At 40.8% G+C, this 17,726-nt stretch overlaps 2 protein-coding genes across 7 annotated transcripts in view; both read left to right on the top strand.

Annotated features, from left to right (window-relative positions):
* Positions 1-17,726, top strand: part of LOC134212042 (phospholipid-transporting ATPase VD) — a 270,366-nt gene that overhangs the window by 71,683 nt on the left and 180,957 nt on the right. The gene's annotated exons all lie outside the window — the stretch shown is intronic.
* On the top strand, positions 4,230-13,723 carry LOC134209674 (uncharacterized). The gene is made up of 2 exons (XM_062685680.1): positions 4,230-7,160; positions 13,214-13,723. The coding sequence occupies exons 1-2, from the start codon at positions 4,230-4,232 to the stop codon at positions 13,721-13,723; spliced, it is 3,441 nt and encodes a 1,146-aa protein (XP_062541664.1).

The following is a 17,726-nucleotide window of genomic DNA, read 5'->3' as shown; positions in this document are numbered from 1 at the left end:
CAACGACTATGGTAAATATACTGAACGAGAAAGCTCGCTCCAATTCTGCAATAAAACTTCCAAATCTTTATCCATCTTTTTCTTTTGATGAAAAAGCATAAATAATAAAAACCATATTTAATAACAACACACTCAAAGACATTTTTACACATTTTTTATGGAGTCACACTTGCAGTTTTTTACAACACGTTTTTCAATTATATTCTTGATTGATTGGGGTTGTTTCACTAGAAAGGCACAATTATTACTAGGTGGATAAATTTGGGTTTTTAGTACATGGTTAGTTACTGTCGATATCTCTTGGGATGTACAAAACATCAAGCCATTTGGTTGGAACGCAATCGAGTTATTAATGTTTCGGACGGGAATAGGGGGTGCTGTCCAAATGGTCCCGCTCCCTACCTCAAAATTTTAAAATTTTTAGATTAAAAACCAAAACGTTGAAAATATTAAAATTTCAAGATTTGAAAATTTTTCAATATGTATTGTATTTCAAAAATTTAAGATTTAAAAAAATAAAATATTTGTGCTTCAAAATTTTTAAGATTCAATATTTTTAAACATTAATATTTTTATATTCAAATATTTGAAAACTTCAAGATTTCCAAATCTTGAAATTCCAAAGTTTCAAAGGTTTCAAAATTCAAAATTTCAAAACTTGAAAATTTCGAAATTTTAATGTTTTAACATATTAAAATATTAAATTTTTGATAGCTCCTTATTTTAAAATTTAAAATGTGAAAACTATTAAAATTTAAAGGTTTAAATAGTCCAATTTTATAATACTCCAAAAATTCTAAATTTCAAAACTCACAGCATTTTTAAAATTTCACGATTTCAAAATATCCTAATTTTAAAACATCAAAAATTCAATGTTTTTGTATTCCGATTTTTTAATACACCCGATTCTGATTTTTTTACATGGCTTTGTGCTTTATTTTGCATGATTTGGTGAGAAATCATTATTATTTCACACAGAACGCATCCCCTGTGTAAAAAATCAGATTCAAATTAAAAGAAATTTTAAATATTTGAAGTTTTTAATCAAAGCTTAAAATTATGAAATTTCAAAAGATTTTCAAATATCAAAATCAAAATCCTTTCGAAACCTTTAAAGTTTTAAATTTCAATTTAAAAAAAAATAGATTCAAAATTTTAAATTTTGAAGATTTTAAAATATTAATGACTAAATATATTGAAATTTATAAATGATTTTGTTTAAAAACCAAAACGTTAAAAATATTAGCATTCATTAAAAATTCAGTATTCTTGAACATTAAATTTTTTTTCCAATATTTCAAAACTTCAAGATCTCCAAATTTTAAAACTTAAAAATTTTAAAAGTTTTAAAATTAAAGATTTTAAAGCTAAAAAATCAAAATTTTGATGTTTTAACCTATAGGAATATCAAATGTTTGAAATTTTCCCAGTTTGAAAATTCTAATTTAATAATATTTATTCCAAAATTCTAAATTTCAAATATTTTAAACTTTAAACGCAACATTTCGAAATTTCATGATTTCAAAATATCCTATTTAAAAATTTAGATTTGAATATTCCAATTAAATAATATTCCAAAATTCTAAATTTCAAAATTTCAAAGTTTTATGTTGAGGTTAAAACTTTTATGATTTCAATACTTCCCAATTTAGATTTTTTCCCAATTTAGCCCGATTTTGATTTATACGGATTTTTTTACTTCTTCTTCTTCTTCTCTTTTGCATTAAAGCTTGATCCACTTAGTATTTGGCCACACGAAATTAGACATTTCTTTGCCAAAAAAGTACATAAAAAGGTGCTTCAAGCTTTATTATACAGGGAATTCAGTAAACTTTGAAGGAACAAATATCTAAAAATTATTCATTGGCATTTCGGATGAATTCTCGAACTTTTCTCTCAATACCACTCGTTATTTTTTGCACAGTTTACACCATTTCTCAAGTTTCCCTATGATAATTGCCTAATATTTTTCGTTGGGCGAAAATTTGAGCATCAAGGTTGATAGTTTTTTCAATAACGTCATTATTATTCGGTTCCTACCATTCCATTACATCCCGTCTGTAATGGCAGCTTGTAAAGTCAGGCCAAAGCAACACTGGACAGTCGTGTGATTGAATGGATGGCAAGAAGAATTTCCATTGGCAATTGCCTAACAACTTTCATAAGAGTTCCAAGAACTCTATTGAAAACTAATTAAATAAGTATCCAATGGAAATTCTGAAGGCTTCTCTTTGGAAATTACGAAGATAGTTCTTTTGAACATTTTAGGTTGAACAGTGGAATTTCCAAACAATGCAATGTCCATTGAAAATCCCAAACAATTTACATTGGAATTTCCGATGCATTTCTAATGAAAATCTCGATGAATTTTCGTCGAAAAGGTTTCGAAGGTTTTCCATTGGAATTTTCCAGAAGATTTTCCAAATTACTTACCAAAAATCTTGACAAATAGGGGGAATGACGGCTTTGGCAGGTTTTGTTCTATTATGGTCAGGGGGGTTTTATGACTGATTATGCTCAAATTTGGCCTAAACATTATTTGCATATCGAAGAATATTGTGGCCAAATTTCATAGAATTTGGTCGACAAAGTGCCAATAATAGTGTTGTAGTAAAGAGTTTGCTATAAATATTTGTTTGTGTGTAGTAGCATTAGGGTAGGCATAAAGTTATATACTGTGATGTTGAATACATATAGGTACTTTGTATAGGTTAAGGTCAATTCGGAAGCTTATCATATGCATCGAAAGCTCCGATTAGATACGAACCCTCTTTTTTCCCGCCATCTTGGTTTATAAAAGAGCATCTCCAGTATGTCGGCGCATTATTCAAAAAATCCCATCTTGCTCGGCCGGTCACCGAAATTAATTAGAGTTAATTAGAAGTAGTTATTGTAATAAATGTATAGTTAGTTGCCCAATAAAGTGTCTGTCATAACTGTAATAAGTGTTAAATGCAAATAAACTGTTTGTGAACCTGTTGAAGTGCTTGTGTAATTTGTTTGAAAAGCCTTAAAGAACAGTGAGCAGAACCCGTTGGTGCATTGGAGTAATTGCACACTTATTCCACCAGTAAAGGCATGCTGTGTGTCGGAGTTTGGTGCTAGAACGCTATTTCCGGGGGTCACAACATTGGTGCCGTGACCAGGATAGCGTTTCTTTGGAAATTACCGACGCTAATAAGCCCTTTGGATCAACAGACAATTGGTTTGGCGCCATTCTCGGCGACTACAAAGGTGAAAAGCGCCATAGCTATCGTGAATTCACTCGAGCTGCCATCACGAATATCACATATCTGGAACTATTGGGCGCAGCCATAGCAGTTTTTGGAGTTGGTTTCGAGGAGAGATTGAATAATTATTCAAGGCTTGTTAGACAGGCCTACCAGGTGAGGACCTGTCCAACGAATTACACTTCTATATTCATCTCTACCTGGTCATTTCTTGGTTCTATTTCTAAAACTACTTCGACGGAGTTTTCGGTGGCCGGATTCTTCAACGTGCATCTTGGACTACTGGTGGGTGAGGAAGAACAATCTAGGACTCCCTTAACGCTAACGTAGTGGACGGTCCTGTGCAAGGCGCGTCAATTCTCGCGAGGTGTTTCCGGCGGTGTTTGCTGACCAGAGCATTAGTATACAAGGCCTATTAGACAGGCTCACCAGGTGGGTTCCTGTCCATCAAATATACTTTTCTCTGGAAGGTGCTTTGCTGGTTAAATTTTACAGCTCTCGAGATCTCGTATGGTGTTGCTGGAGGTGTGGACTATTGCTGCCCAGAAATCGTATTATTGTACAAGGCCTGTTAGACGGGCTCACCAGGTGAGTTCCTGTCCAATCAAATACTTTTCTGTGGAAGGTGCTTCGCTGGTTAAATTTTACAGCCCTCGAGCTCTCGTATGGTATTGCTGGTGGTGTGGACTATTGCTGCCCAGAAATCGTATTATTGTACAAGGCCTGTTAGACGGGCTCACCAGGTGAGTTCCTGTCCAATCAAATACTTTTCTGTGGAAGGTGCTTCGCTGGTTAAATTTTACAGCCCTCGAGCTCTCGTATGGTATTGCTGGTGGTGTGGACTATTGCTGCCCAGAGATTGTATTAGTATACAAGGCCTGTTAGACAGGCTCACCAGGTGAGTCCCTGTCCATCAAATATACTTTTCTCTGGAAGGTGCTTCCCTGGTTAATTTTCCACAGCTCGCTGATCTCGTGAATTCCGTTTGGTGCAACTAAGATGTCGACGTCGAAGAAACTCAAGAACTTGATACGCAACAGAGACAGCGTCATCGATTTCATGGCCCGGATTGAACAGTACCTGAAAAACACCAAGGAGTTCGATGAGCAGTCGGTCAACATTCGGATAGAGAAACTCGAGCAAAAGTGGAATGAGTTCGAGGATCTCCAGAACGACATCGAGAGCATGGAGGACAATGAGGAGAACATGTCAGAGCACCATCAACTCAGGGCCGAATTCGAAGGAAAGTACTTTGAGGTAAGAGCAGGGTTGGCGAGAAAGGTACAGCAAGGTCAAGCGACACCAAACACATCCAATGCGCACACAAATCAAGTTCCAAATGTCCAAGCCTCCGTACGACTTCCACAGATCAATTTGCCGGAGTTCGATGGCAACTTTCAAAATTGGCTTCCGTTTCACGATATTTATGTAGCTTTGATTGACTCTTCGGCAGAGCTCACGGACATACAGAAATTCCATTATATGCGTGCCTCCTTGAAAGGTGATGCTTTAAAGGTTATTGATTCATATGCGATGAGTGAGGCTAATTATAGGGTTGCATGGGAGGTTTTGGTCGATCGGTTCTCCAACAATTATCTTCTCAAAAAACGTCATCTTAATGCGTTGTTCGAGTACCCAAGAATGAAGAAGGAATCAGCTGCTGGTCTGCACGATCTAATTGATTGTTTCGAGCGCAACACAAAAATCCTGGACCAGTTAGGTGAAAGAACGAGTGGTTGGGGAGCAATGTTAGTCCATTTATTGGTTTCCAAACTGGACGAAGTTATTCAGAAACGGTGGGAAGAAATTGTGACACCAGATAAGGAACCGTCATTTGGGTCGTTGGTCGATTTCCTCAAAAAGCAAACCCGGGTGTTAGATGCGGTTTCGGTCGATCAGCGTATGTTTTCAACGACAACGTCATCTAGCATTAGCAAATTCCGACCCACGAAAGTTTCGGTCAACTCGGCGACTGAAACGAAGTCGCCGAACTGCTTCGCCTGTAATGAAAAGCATTGGATTACGCAGTGCCCAACTTTCGCAAATTTAGGAATAGATAAACGGCTGCAGCTCACTAATTCCAAGCGGCTCTGCAGTAATTGTCTTGGCCGGAATCACTTGGCACGGGACTGTCCATCAAAATATCGTTGCAGAACGTGCTCGAAGAAGCACCATACGTTGTTGCATCCTGGGTTTCCTGGTTCTGGTTCTGTTCCCACTTCTATTTCTACTTCGGCAACGAATGAAAACGTAAATCCTTCTACATCATCATCAACAGGCGGTGCTTCGAACTCTGGTGAATCTGTTTCTAGTTCGATGGCATTAATTTCATCCAATTCGGCGGTAGGGCAGGCTAATTCGCATATATTTTTGCTCACGGTATTGCTCAATGTGAAGGACGTTTGGGGAAGGATACATCAGGCAAGAGCGCTTCTAGACTCCGGATCACAGGCCAACTTGATGTCGGCAAATCTCTGCAAGCTACTTCAACTTTCACGACGGGACAAAAAGGTGGAAATAACTGGTATTGGTCGATCACGAAATCGCACGGCTTATGAAGTCTCCACTACAATTTCTTCTCGAACGGAGAATTTCTCAACTTCAATGGAATTTCTGGTGTTAGAGCAGCTCACTGACGATCAGCCATCATACTCGATTCCGATGCGAGAATGGAAACCTCCTGCTGATATGGTTTTGGCTGATCCTGGTTTTAACGTTTCTGGTCCGATCGATTTTGTCTTAGGTACCCAGTACTTCTATGATTTCCATATAAGCGATGGTGGCCGGTTGCAAACTCGTAAATTCGACAATACGCTCCCAGTATTTGTCAATACGGTATTTGGATGGGTAGCAGCTGGCGAGGTTACATGTATGGAAGGGCAGTCGCGGGTTAGTTGCCATATTGCGAAGGTGGAATCTTTGGACAAGGCAATCGAACGGTTTTGGGCAGTGGAAGAATTTACGGTTAAAATACCACGCTCACAGGAAGAGGAAGATTGTGAGACACATTTCGTTAACACAGTCTCTCGTGATGACACTGGCAGGTATATTGTGCGGTACCCTAAGCACATGAATTTCAACAGCATGATTGGTGAATCGAAACAGATGGCTCTCCGAAGATTTCATCACACTGAAAGACGATTGAAACTAAACTGTGATCTGCGATCGCAGTACAGTGACTTCATGATGGAGTACATTGAGCTGGGTCACATGAAGTGCATTGGAGTGGCGGATGACTCAAGCTTGGATGAAGGCAAAATTGTCTGCTATCTTCCACACCATCCTGTATTTAAGGAAACAAGCTCATCGACGAAAATGCGTGTGGTCTTCGACGGATCAGCGAAAACTTCCACGAACTTTTCGCTCAATGAAGCTCTACTTACAGGGCCAACTATTCAAGACGAACTACTTGAAATAATGATTCGATTCCGGAAACATGCCGTTGCCCTGGTGGCGGACGTTGCAAAAATGTACCGTCAAATTCTGATCCATGATGACGATAAACCGCTCCAACGAGTTCTTTGGCGATTCGATCCTTCGGATCCAATAGCAGTTTACGAGCTACAAACTGTCACTTACGGATTGTCTCCATCGTCGTTTCTCGCTACCCGGGTACTGAAGCAACTGGTTTTGGATTTGGGTGAAAAATACGAGCATGCAGCCAGCTCCGTGGAAGAAGATTTTTATACGGATGACTTCCTGTCGGGTGCAGCCACGGTGGAAAAGGCAATACTGGAAAAGGAAGTGCAAAATTTGTTGGAAGAAGGAGGTCTAGAGCTTCGGAAATGGTCTTCAAATAATTCGGATGTCTTGAAAAATGTTCCTAACGAGGCTCTTGTCGGTGATACAACTCTACACTTTGGAGAAGATCAGAGAATAAAAACGCTTGGTATCGGATGGGAAACAAAACCAGATCATCTGTGCATCGAGGTTGAACTATCGACGAAAGAGTGTATTTGGACAAAACGCAAAATATTTTCTTCATTCCGTGCCGATAGTTCGAACGAGCCAGACGTGTGTGCTGTGTCTCATCGCGGATTGTGTTCGGTAGTGAAAAGGCTATTGTGTGGTGCGCTCCTACCTACGGATCCAAGGCGATCGCTGTCGGCGAGTGAAGTAGCTGCTTCTGGCGACGCCAGTGAAGCAGGCTATTGTTACTGCTGCTACCTACAGCAGCAGGGGCAGATAAGTGGCAAAACTTTTTATTGTTCTCCCTTCTGTTTGATACAGAGTGGGACTGCTTAGAATAATCGAATTAGTTTTTTTAAGTTTTTTTTTTTTCTAATTTGCTATTAGTTCTAAGTTAGTATAAGCAAAATTATCCTTCCACCTTGCGGGGTGATAATGGAGGAGGAGACTGGAGAAGGCAATGTGCCTGCTAAAGATGGAGGGCGCACTCGATTGTACCATGCGGCTTCGCCTGGGCCTTGGGTTGTTTACTTTCGGCAGAAAGTAAAAAGCCTAGATTTTCTCGGCATTAAACGAGATTTGACGCGTCGTTTTCCGAAGCTTGATTTTAGCCAGATCAACAGAAACAAACTACGCATCACCGCACCTACATACCAGGTGGCGAATGAAATTGCTAGCGACAGGGCGTACAATGTTGAATATATGGTTTATGTCCCCTCGCGGGAGGTCGAAATTGAAGGTGTGATCAACGCAGCGAGCCTGACTTGCAAGGATGTACTTGCGGGAAAAGGCAGCCTAAAGAATGCAATGGAGTCTACCGTGGATATTCTGGACTGCAAGGAATTGCATTCAGCAGCCACGGTAGATGGAAAGAAGGTATATTCCAAGTCAGGTTCGCTTCGGGTGACGTTCGCCGGTTCGATGCTCCCAAAATATGTTGATATTGAAAACATGCTATTTCCGGTGCGTCTTTTTGTGCCAAGGGTATTTAATTGTACCAATTGCAAACAACTTGGTCACACTGCCGAGTTTTGTGACAACAAACCACGTTGTGGCAAATGTTCTGAAAGGCATCGGGAGGAGTCCTGCCAGCAACAGGCAACAAAATGTGCTTATTGTGGTTTGAATCCTCCCCATGGTTTGCAGGAATGCCCGGTGTACAAAAAGCGCACCCAAAAAGTGAAGCGCTCGTTGGTACAGCGCTCCGAGCAGTCGTATGCGGAAATGGTTAAGTCGCAAGACACATCCGCCACAGCCACTGCATCGACTGCTATTTCAGCTACCGTTCGTGTAAGTGATTATTATGATTCCATATCCATTGATGAATTGGACTCTGACGCAGCCGATATGGATGATCCTGCGGAGGTACACGTGCCCGAAAAGAGGAAGCAACCGTCTTCCCCGGGATCGCGCCGCAAGAGAACAAAAATCATCCATAAAAGCTTGGCAAAATCTGAAGGTAATGGGGGTTTAATTAAAATCCCGAAGCAACCTGTCACTACTGCTTCTTTTGATCCTAGTTGCAGTAAGGCATTCCCGCCATTGCCAAAATCCGATGTTTCGAAGAAACATCCGGCTAGGAGAATCAACGAAAGAAAAAAAGTAATTCGCCCTTCTAGTAAAAGTATTCCGTCCAAGCGAGGATTGATCTCCTTTAAGGACCTTGTGGACCGTTTTTTGAATTTATTCAATATTCCGAATTCATTGAGGCCTATCATTGACCTTTTTATACCAACAGTGGAAAGTTATCTGAAGCAATTGACTGTTTCATGGCCCTTCTTGCAGGAATTGTATCTTTCGATGGATAATACGGCCAATACCCAAGATACAATCACTGTGCTGCAGTGGAACTGTCATAGTCGGAAAAATAAATTAGACGTGTTCAAGTTTTTGATTCGCAATTCCGATTGCGATATATTTGCACTCTGTGAAACATGGCTTTCTTCTGAAGATGAAATCAACTTGCACGATTTTAATATTATTCGCCAAGATCAGGAGGATCATTATGGTGGCGTTCTTTTGGGGATCAAAATGCTACTCCTTCTACAAAATTCCCATTCCGACTGTTCCGGCTTAGAAATCGTCGCATGCCAAGTAAATGTGAAGAATAAAGATCTTTGCATAGCTTCAGTGTACATTCCTCCAAATGCCTCTATTAATCGTCGACATTTTGGAGCGCAGTCTCCCTCCTATCATCTCCAGTATTGATATTGGGTGATATGAACGCACATGGTATTGGATGGGGCGAAACGTATGACGATTATAGAGCGCCTATTTTCTATGATTTGTGTGACGATTTCAATTTGAATATTTTGAACACTGGTGAAGTAACTCGAATAGGACGGAATGGTCAACAAAGCCGTATTGATCTGTCTTTATGTTCAAATTCACTATCATTAGATTGCACGTGGAAGGTAATTCAAGATCCCCATGGTAGTGATCATATGCCGATAGTTACCACAATTAAAAGTAGCTATCAACAATCTGAACCAGTTAATGTTCCTTTCGACCCCACGAAAAACATTGACTGGCCAAAATTTGCATCGGCGGTAAAAATTGGTATTGAATCAACTGATACTCTTCCACCTTTGGATGAATATCGATTCCTTACTGAGTTGATTCAAAAAAGCGCACTAGAAGCTCAGAAACGACGCGTTCCAAGTACATCTGTCATCAGAAGACCAGCCACCCCTGGATGGGATGATGAATGTACTCAGTTGTATTCTGAGAAATCTGATGCCTTCAAGGCCTTCCGTAAACACGGAAGGTCCGAGCTTTTTGAAGAGTATTTGAGGCTCGAAAGAAAACTTAAAAATCTTCTCAAGGCAAAAAAACGTAGCTACTGGCGACGTTTTGTCGAGGGACTATCACGAGAAACCTCAATGACAACACTTTGGAAAACGGCTCGCAACATGCGGAACCGCATTTCCACCAATGAGAGTGAAGAATACTCCAATCGATGGATATTCAACTTCGCAAAAAAGGTCTGCCCAGATTCCGTACCAGCAGAACCGCTATTTCGAGAATCAGTCACTGATCCCGGTTCTTTGGGTGGACCATTCACAATGCTGGAACTTTCTATGTCTCTTCTTTCATCGAATAACTCTGCTCCGGGATGCGATAACATCAAATTCAATCTTCTTAAAAACCTCCCAGATATCGCAAAAGACGATTACTTGACCTGTACAACTGTTTCATGGAGGACAACATTGTGCCACCTGAATGGCGACAGGTCAAAGTAATAGCTATTCAAAAGCCTGGGAAACCAGCGTCTAATCACAAGTCATACCGACCGATTGCCATGCTATCATGCATGAGAAAATTATTGGAGAAAATGATCCTTTCAAGAGTCGACCATTGGGTCGAAGAAAATGCATTGCTTTCAAATACTCAGTTTGGATTTAGAAAGCGGAAAGGAACAAACGATTGTCTAGCGTTGCTTTCTTCAGATATACAACTGGCCTTTGCGCACAAGGAGCAATTGGCTTCAGTATTCTTGGATATTAAGGGCGCTTTTGATTCAGTTTCCATAGAAGTACTGTCAGACAATCTGCACAGTAGTGGATTACCCGTTATTTTGAACAATTTCTTGTATAATTTGTTGTCAGAAAAACAAATGAACTTTACACTCGGCACTCTGACAACTTCCAGAAATAGCTACATGGGCCTTCCCCAAGGATCATGTTTAAGTCCCTTGCTTTATAATTTCTATGTTAAAGATATTGACAATTGTTTGGAAGGACAATGCACGCTCAGACAACTTGCAGATGATGCCGTGGTCTCTCTAAGAGGTCCATGTGCAGCTGTCTTGCAAGGACCATTGCAAAGTACCCTGGATAATCTGACTGTTTGGGCCAGACATTTGGGGATCGAGTTTTCACCGCAAAAAACTCAGTTGGTTGTGTTTACTAAGAAGCGGTACCCTGCTCAACTGAAACTAAAGCTGTTGAATGATGACATCAACCAATCTTTATCTTCTAAATACCTTGGGGTCGTGTTTGATTCTAAATGCACTTGGAAACTCCATTTTGAGTATTTGATACAAAAATGCCGGAAAAGGATCCATTTTCTACGTTCTATCTCCGGAACCTGGTGGGGTGCTCACCCGGAAGACCTCATCAAACTCTATAGAACGACTATTCTCTCTGTTTTAGAGTATGGCTCTTTCTGCTTCCTCTCAGCAGCTGATTGCCACCTGATCAAATTGGAACGAATTCAGTATCGTTGTTTGCGTATTGCCCTTGGCTGCATGCATTCGACGCATAACATGAGCCTGGAGGTGCTTGCTGGAGTCACTCCTTTAAAGCACCGTTACTGGGAGCTCTCGCTTAGAATACTCATCAAATGTGGAACAAGTAACACACTTGTCTTAGATAACTTCGATAAAATGCTTGAACTGACTTGTCGTTCAAGATTCCTTAGAGTCTATCTCAACTACATTTCTTCAGATCTTTGTCTTCCGTGTTATAATCCACCTCGAGTTCACTTCACCAACGACAGTTCCTCAATTGAATACGATCTGTCCATGAAATACGCTATTCAAGGAATACCAGATCATCTTCGACAAATATCTATTCCTTCCCTTTTTTCAGAAAAATATGAACATGTCAATTGCAACAACAGATATTTCACTGATGGTTCTCGCATTAACGGATCCACTGGCTTCGGTGTTTTCAATGTAACTTCAACCACCTTCCGAAAACTTCAGGAACCGTGATCGGTTTATGTTGCTGAGCTGGCAGCAATTAACTTCGCTTTGGGGATAATTTCCAATCAGCCCGTAGACCATTATTTCATCTTCTCGGATAGTCTTAGTTCTATCGAGGCACTCCGGTCGATGAAACCTGTTAAGCACGCATCTTACTTTCTTACAAACATAAGAGAGCAGATGCGTGTTTTGGTCGAAAGATCATTCAAGATTACCTTTGTTTGGGTCCCATCTCACTGCTCAATCTACGGCAATGAGAAGGCAGACTCGCTGGCAAAGGTGGGCGCACAGGAAGGTGAAGTTTATGATAGACAATACTCGAGCAACGAGTTTTTCCCATTAGTCCGTCAGAGTACTCTTCAAAGTTGGCAAAGAAATTGGACACACAACGAACTTGGACGGTGGCTATTTTCCATAGTTCCAAAAGTTTCTGGGCGAGCGTGGTTCAGAGGTGAGGACTTAAGTCGAGGCTTCATTCGCGTGATGTCGAGACTTATGTCCAATCACTATTCACTAAACGCACATCTGTACAGAATAAACCTTGTCGATAGCAACTTATGTAGGTGCGGAGCCGGTTATGATGACATCGATCACGTAGTTTGGTCCTGCTCGGAAAATGACGCCTCCAGAGAGCAATTATTGGATACCCTTGTGGCCCGAGGTAAACAACCCTTCAGGGAAGTTCGCGGTGTTTTGGGAGATCGTGATGTTGTCTATATGCAGGCCATTTATAGTTTTCTTTGTGCTTCTAACATCAAAATCTAACATTTTGTTTTTTTTTCTTTCTTTAAAGTTTTTTTTTGTTCTGTCTCTGCCTTTTTGTTTCGTAGAGCTCCATAGCTCTTGCCATCCGGAAGATGCTCCCAGTCGAACCATTCCTCGAGCACGACGACACGCCACATCGTCACTGACGCCAAACGCCCGGATGAGAAGCTGAAATTTCCTGATCCCAAATCCTAAGCCCCGTCCATCCTTAAGCATTGTAAACTAACCTCGAGTCACCACGAGTACGCTGGCTTCTACCCCCCTCTTACTAACCGTATAATAAAATGATATTGATTGTATATATCACAAAGAACAATGGCTCCGTAAAGTGTTATACACGCCTGAGCCTACCAAATAAACGAAATTGGAAAAAAAAAAAATATTTTCTACGATTGCCAAGCTGTACGACCCGCTTGGATTGGTTTCACCGGTCATCGCTTGGGCAAAAATCCGAATGCAACATCTTTGGCTAACCGCTGTTGAATGGGACGATCCGGAGGAAATCGCAAGCAAATGGATGGATTTTGTGGCACAGTTGCCGATTCTGAACGACTATAAGGTACCTCGCTTCATCTTTCTGCCGGATTTTGTCTCTATACAGTTCCATGTATTCACCGATGCATCGCAAATTGGATATGGTGCCTGCATCTATGCGCGCTGTATCGACAAGGCGAAGCAAATCAAAATCGAGCTCATAGCAGCCAAATCACGGGTTGCACCACTCAAGCGCGTTAGCTTACCTCGGCTCGAGCTCTGTGCTGCACTCCTGGGAGCAAAATTATATGCTAAAGTTTCAGCAGCACTCAAGATGGAAGAAGTTTCTTGTTGGTTCTGGTCAGATTCAATGGTGACGCTTCATTGGATTCAGGCCCCACCTAACACATGGAAAACCTTCATCGGGAACCGGACTGCAGAGATTCAACAGTTAACCCACGGGCACAGCTGGAATCACGTGAAAGGAACTGAAAACCCGGCTGACTTGATTTCACGTGGAATGCTTCCTCAAGATTTCTCCGTCACCACGTGTGGCGCTGCGGTCCATCATGGCTCTCGAACGAGGAGGAATATTGGCCTAAGCACCCAACTGGTACGCCACCCGAGGATCTACTAGAACGCCGAAAAACAGCACTCGTGATTCAACAAACACCAGAGCATAACTTTCTATTCCACCGTTATTCAAGCTTTTGGCGTTTACTTCGGATTACTGCCTTAATTCTTCGTTTTGTGAATCGATGTCGTCGCAAACCTAATTGCCACCCAAACCTATTCGCTTCAGTAGGCGAACTAGAGCAAGCTAAGGAAACATTGTCGAAATTGGCACAACAGGAAATATTTGTGGAAGAGTGGAAACAACTGGATAAAACGCGAACCGTCTCCAAAAAGTCATCTTTAAAACTACTTGGCCCGTTCCTCGATGAAAAGGGAATCATTCGACTCGGTGGACGACTTGAACACTCCTCCGAGAACTACCACACAAAGCACCCTATAATTTTACCAAAATTCCACCCACTCACACGCCTCATAACACAGCACTATCACGAACAATGCATGCATTCCGGTCCTCGCATGACCTTAGCTACAATGCATCAAGAATTCTGGCCAGTTAACGGATAGACAATCGCCAATTTTGTGTGTCGCAAATGTCCGCAATGCTATCGCCTAAACCCTGCTCCAGTTTCTCAACCCGTTGGCCAATTGCCAAAGTCCCGCACAGCACCATGTCGAGCTTTCACCGTAGTTGGAGTGGACTACTGCGGACCCGTTTACTTAAAACCAGCGCACCGACGAGCAGCACCACGGAAGGCATTCATTGCCATATTTGTTTGTTTCGCCTCCAAAGCCGTGCATCTGGAATTGGTCTGTGACCTATCCACGGAGGCCTTTATTGCAGCCTTACGTCGCTTCATCGCACACCACGGGATGCCAGCAGAAATCCATTCGGACAACGGTACAAATTTTCAAGGGGCGTCTAATACGTTGACCGAATTGTACCGTCTTCTCGAAGCGAAACACACCAGAGAATCAATCAACCGAGAATGCAGCAAACACCGAATTCAGTGGCACTTCATTCCTCCATAAGAGCACCAACCTTCGGCGGTCTATGGGAGGCCGCTGTGAAAACCGTGAAAACAACACTGAGAAAAGTGCTCGGAAAAACGCAGCTGTCCTTCGAAGACTACGCAACAGTGCTAGCACAAATCGAGGCAAACATGAACAGCCGACCGCTTACGTCCTTATCCATCGACCCTGTTGAGCTAGATGTCCTTACTCCCGGCCATTTCATCATCGGGGCACCACTCATAAGCCTCCCGGAGCCAAGCTATGTGCAAATTCCCACCAACCGACTGAATCACTACCAGCAGTTGCAAAAATTGGTCCAGCAGCACTGGGATCGCTGGAGGAAAGAATACCTCACAGAACTGAACCATCGTCGAGAGAAAACAATACTTCCCATTGATGTTCACATCGGTCAAATTGTTTTTGTTCAGGAGGACGGCAAACCTACCATCGCTTGGCCTATTGCACGCATCGAACAAATTCATCCTGGAGCAGACGGAGTAGTAAGGGTCGTAACTTTGCGAACAGCTAGTGGAACCTACAAACGACCTGTGACCCGAATTTTTCCGCTTAACTTCGACCAGCAACCGATGAATGCCGTAGCCGATATTTCCGATACGCAGTTAGCTGAAAATATAGATAATTAAGTAATTGTTTTGTGAAATAACGCCATTCCTGTTCGTCTGCATCGTGATAGTTTGTTTATATAAATTCGAGCTTTCAAATTTAGGTGGCCGGCTATGTTGTAGTAAAGAGTTTGCTATAAATATTTGTTTGTGTGTAGTAGCATTAGGGTAGGCGTAAAGTTATATACTGTGATGTTGAATACATATAGGTACTTTGTATAGGTTAAGGTCAATTCGGAAGCTTATCATATGCATCGAAAGCTCCGATTAGATACGAACCCTCTTTTTTCCCGCCATCTAGGTTTATAAAAGAGCATCTCCAGTATGTCGGCGCATTATTCAAAAAATCCCATCTTGCTCGGCCGGTCACCGAAATTAATTAGAGTTAATTAGAAGTAGTTATTGTAATAAATGTATAGTTAGTTGCCCAATAAAGTGTCTGTCATAACTGTAATAAGTGTTAAATGCAAATAAACTGTTTGTGAACCTGTTGAAGTGCTTGTGTAATTTGTTTGAAAAGCCTTAAAGAACAGAGAGCAGAACCCGTTGGTGCATTGGAGTAATTGCACACTTATTCCACCAGTAAAGGCATGCTGTGTGTCGGAGTTTAGTGCTAGAACGCTATTTCCGGGGGTCACAACAAATAGAACAAAACCTGCCAAAGTCGTCTTTTCCCCTACTCAGAAATGATTCATTATAAATCAAAGGCGGTGAAAGTTATTTAATATAAATCGATATTTTTTACAAAAATAAATAAAAAGACGACTAAAAATTTCATTTTATTTGGTGACAAAATCGGGTCAAAAACGTAATAAAATCGAGGGTAGACAGAATCGAGGCGAGGCGAGGTGACAAAATCGGGTCGATACTATATTTCAACATTTCTAATTTTGTTTTCTTTAATTTTAGAAATTTTGTAAATTTTAAACTTCAAAATTGAATGATTGCAATATTTAAAAATATATATATTTATTAAAATCTCAAGTTTTCACATTCAAAATTAAAAACCCTGATTGATTCATCGGTGTTTGTGCCTTCCTTGTACATTAGATATACTAAAAAAATCGAGTGAGAATTTCTTAGCTTTTTTTTTGTATATAAATCGTATTTTGGCCATAACTTTTGATCCCATAGTCCGATCAGGCCAATTTTCAATAGGAAACAATACAACGAATGCCTAAAAGATGAGTGAGTTATATTTTGCGCACATACATACACACACGTACACACATACACACAGACAGACATCTCAATTCGTCGAGCTGAGTCGATTGGTATATAACACTATGGGTCTCCGGACCATGGCACCCCAATAACCGGCATCATCGTTCAACAGCTAGCATGTTTTGGACAAGTGAGTGCAAGATCTCGACAGTTTCATTACGAAGGAAGTTATGTCTGCCCTCTGATTGATTGTTTTGCTATTCTGAATCACATAACACCTATGGTGAACTATCAAATGTCAAGAAAATTGACAAAACCAGTGCAAACATCGCCGCCGCGTTGCCAGATATAATATTTAATTGTTAAATTTTAAGCTCTAACCTGAAAAATGCTTTCATAAAATAAGTTTCCTCGTACAAACATTCTTTTGTGTACTCTTTGTTTTCATCGAGATGAACTGAAAGGTGATCAAAAATATATTTATTATGGTGCTCTTGGAAATAAATGATGCTTGGTGTTAAGCCCGTCACTTATAGAGAGTGGTAAGCTGGGTATCCGTTTTGCATAACCAGAGCCTAGAAAGCTAATTCACTGATCTATTGTCTACAAAATTAGGTAAATATGTACGATGCACCATGTACAGTTCTAGAAACCCTGATTAATCTTCCTAGTGATAATATTCTCGGTGAAGGTAATAAAAGCATACATACCGTTTCCATACTATTATCTACGAAAAATTCATGCAAGAAAACCAATTTGAGGCTTATTTTATAATGTGACGGGCTTGGTCGCATCCCGCATCTATTTGCGGACATACATTTTCTACATGTTTTTTTTTTTTCATCTGTTTGTTAAAATCATCAAACTTTAATGTTTACAATGCATACATGTTTTAGATAATTACCTAAAGAAACATTCTGTATGCAGATTACATAAGTTTGAGCTTCCCATTATGCTCAATTGAACCAAATCCTTAAGGGGCGCGGCTCCCCTATTGGTTTCAAACTGGGTTTCAAGGATCCTGCTTGTTTTTCTTCGTTCGATATAGTTTCGATTACCCAAGTAGGCTTTGCCTTGTTATTGGTTCTGCAAAAAAAAAATACACAATTGCCCGTCGGCCGACCAGAAATATCATCGATCTGCAACTTACCTGCACATATTTCATGCTTCAATTGATAACTATCAACGAAGCAATCTGTAACTCCAAAACACCCTTTCCGTTATTTACGTTTTTGGAAAAAAAATAACCTGTTGGGTGGACCACAT

The sequence above is a fragment of the Armigeres subalbatus genome, chromosome 2 (assembly GCF_024139115.2).
Source record: "Armigeres subalbatus isolate Guangzhou_Male chromosome 2, GZ_Asu_2, whole genome shotgun sequence".
Taxonomy (NCBI): domain Eukaryota; kingdom Metazoa; phylum Arthropoda; class Insecta; order Diptera; family Culicidae; genus Armigeres; species Armigeres subalbatus.
This window is presented reverse-complemented; position numbering and strand designations above follow the sequence as displayed.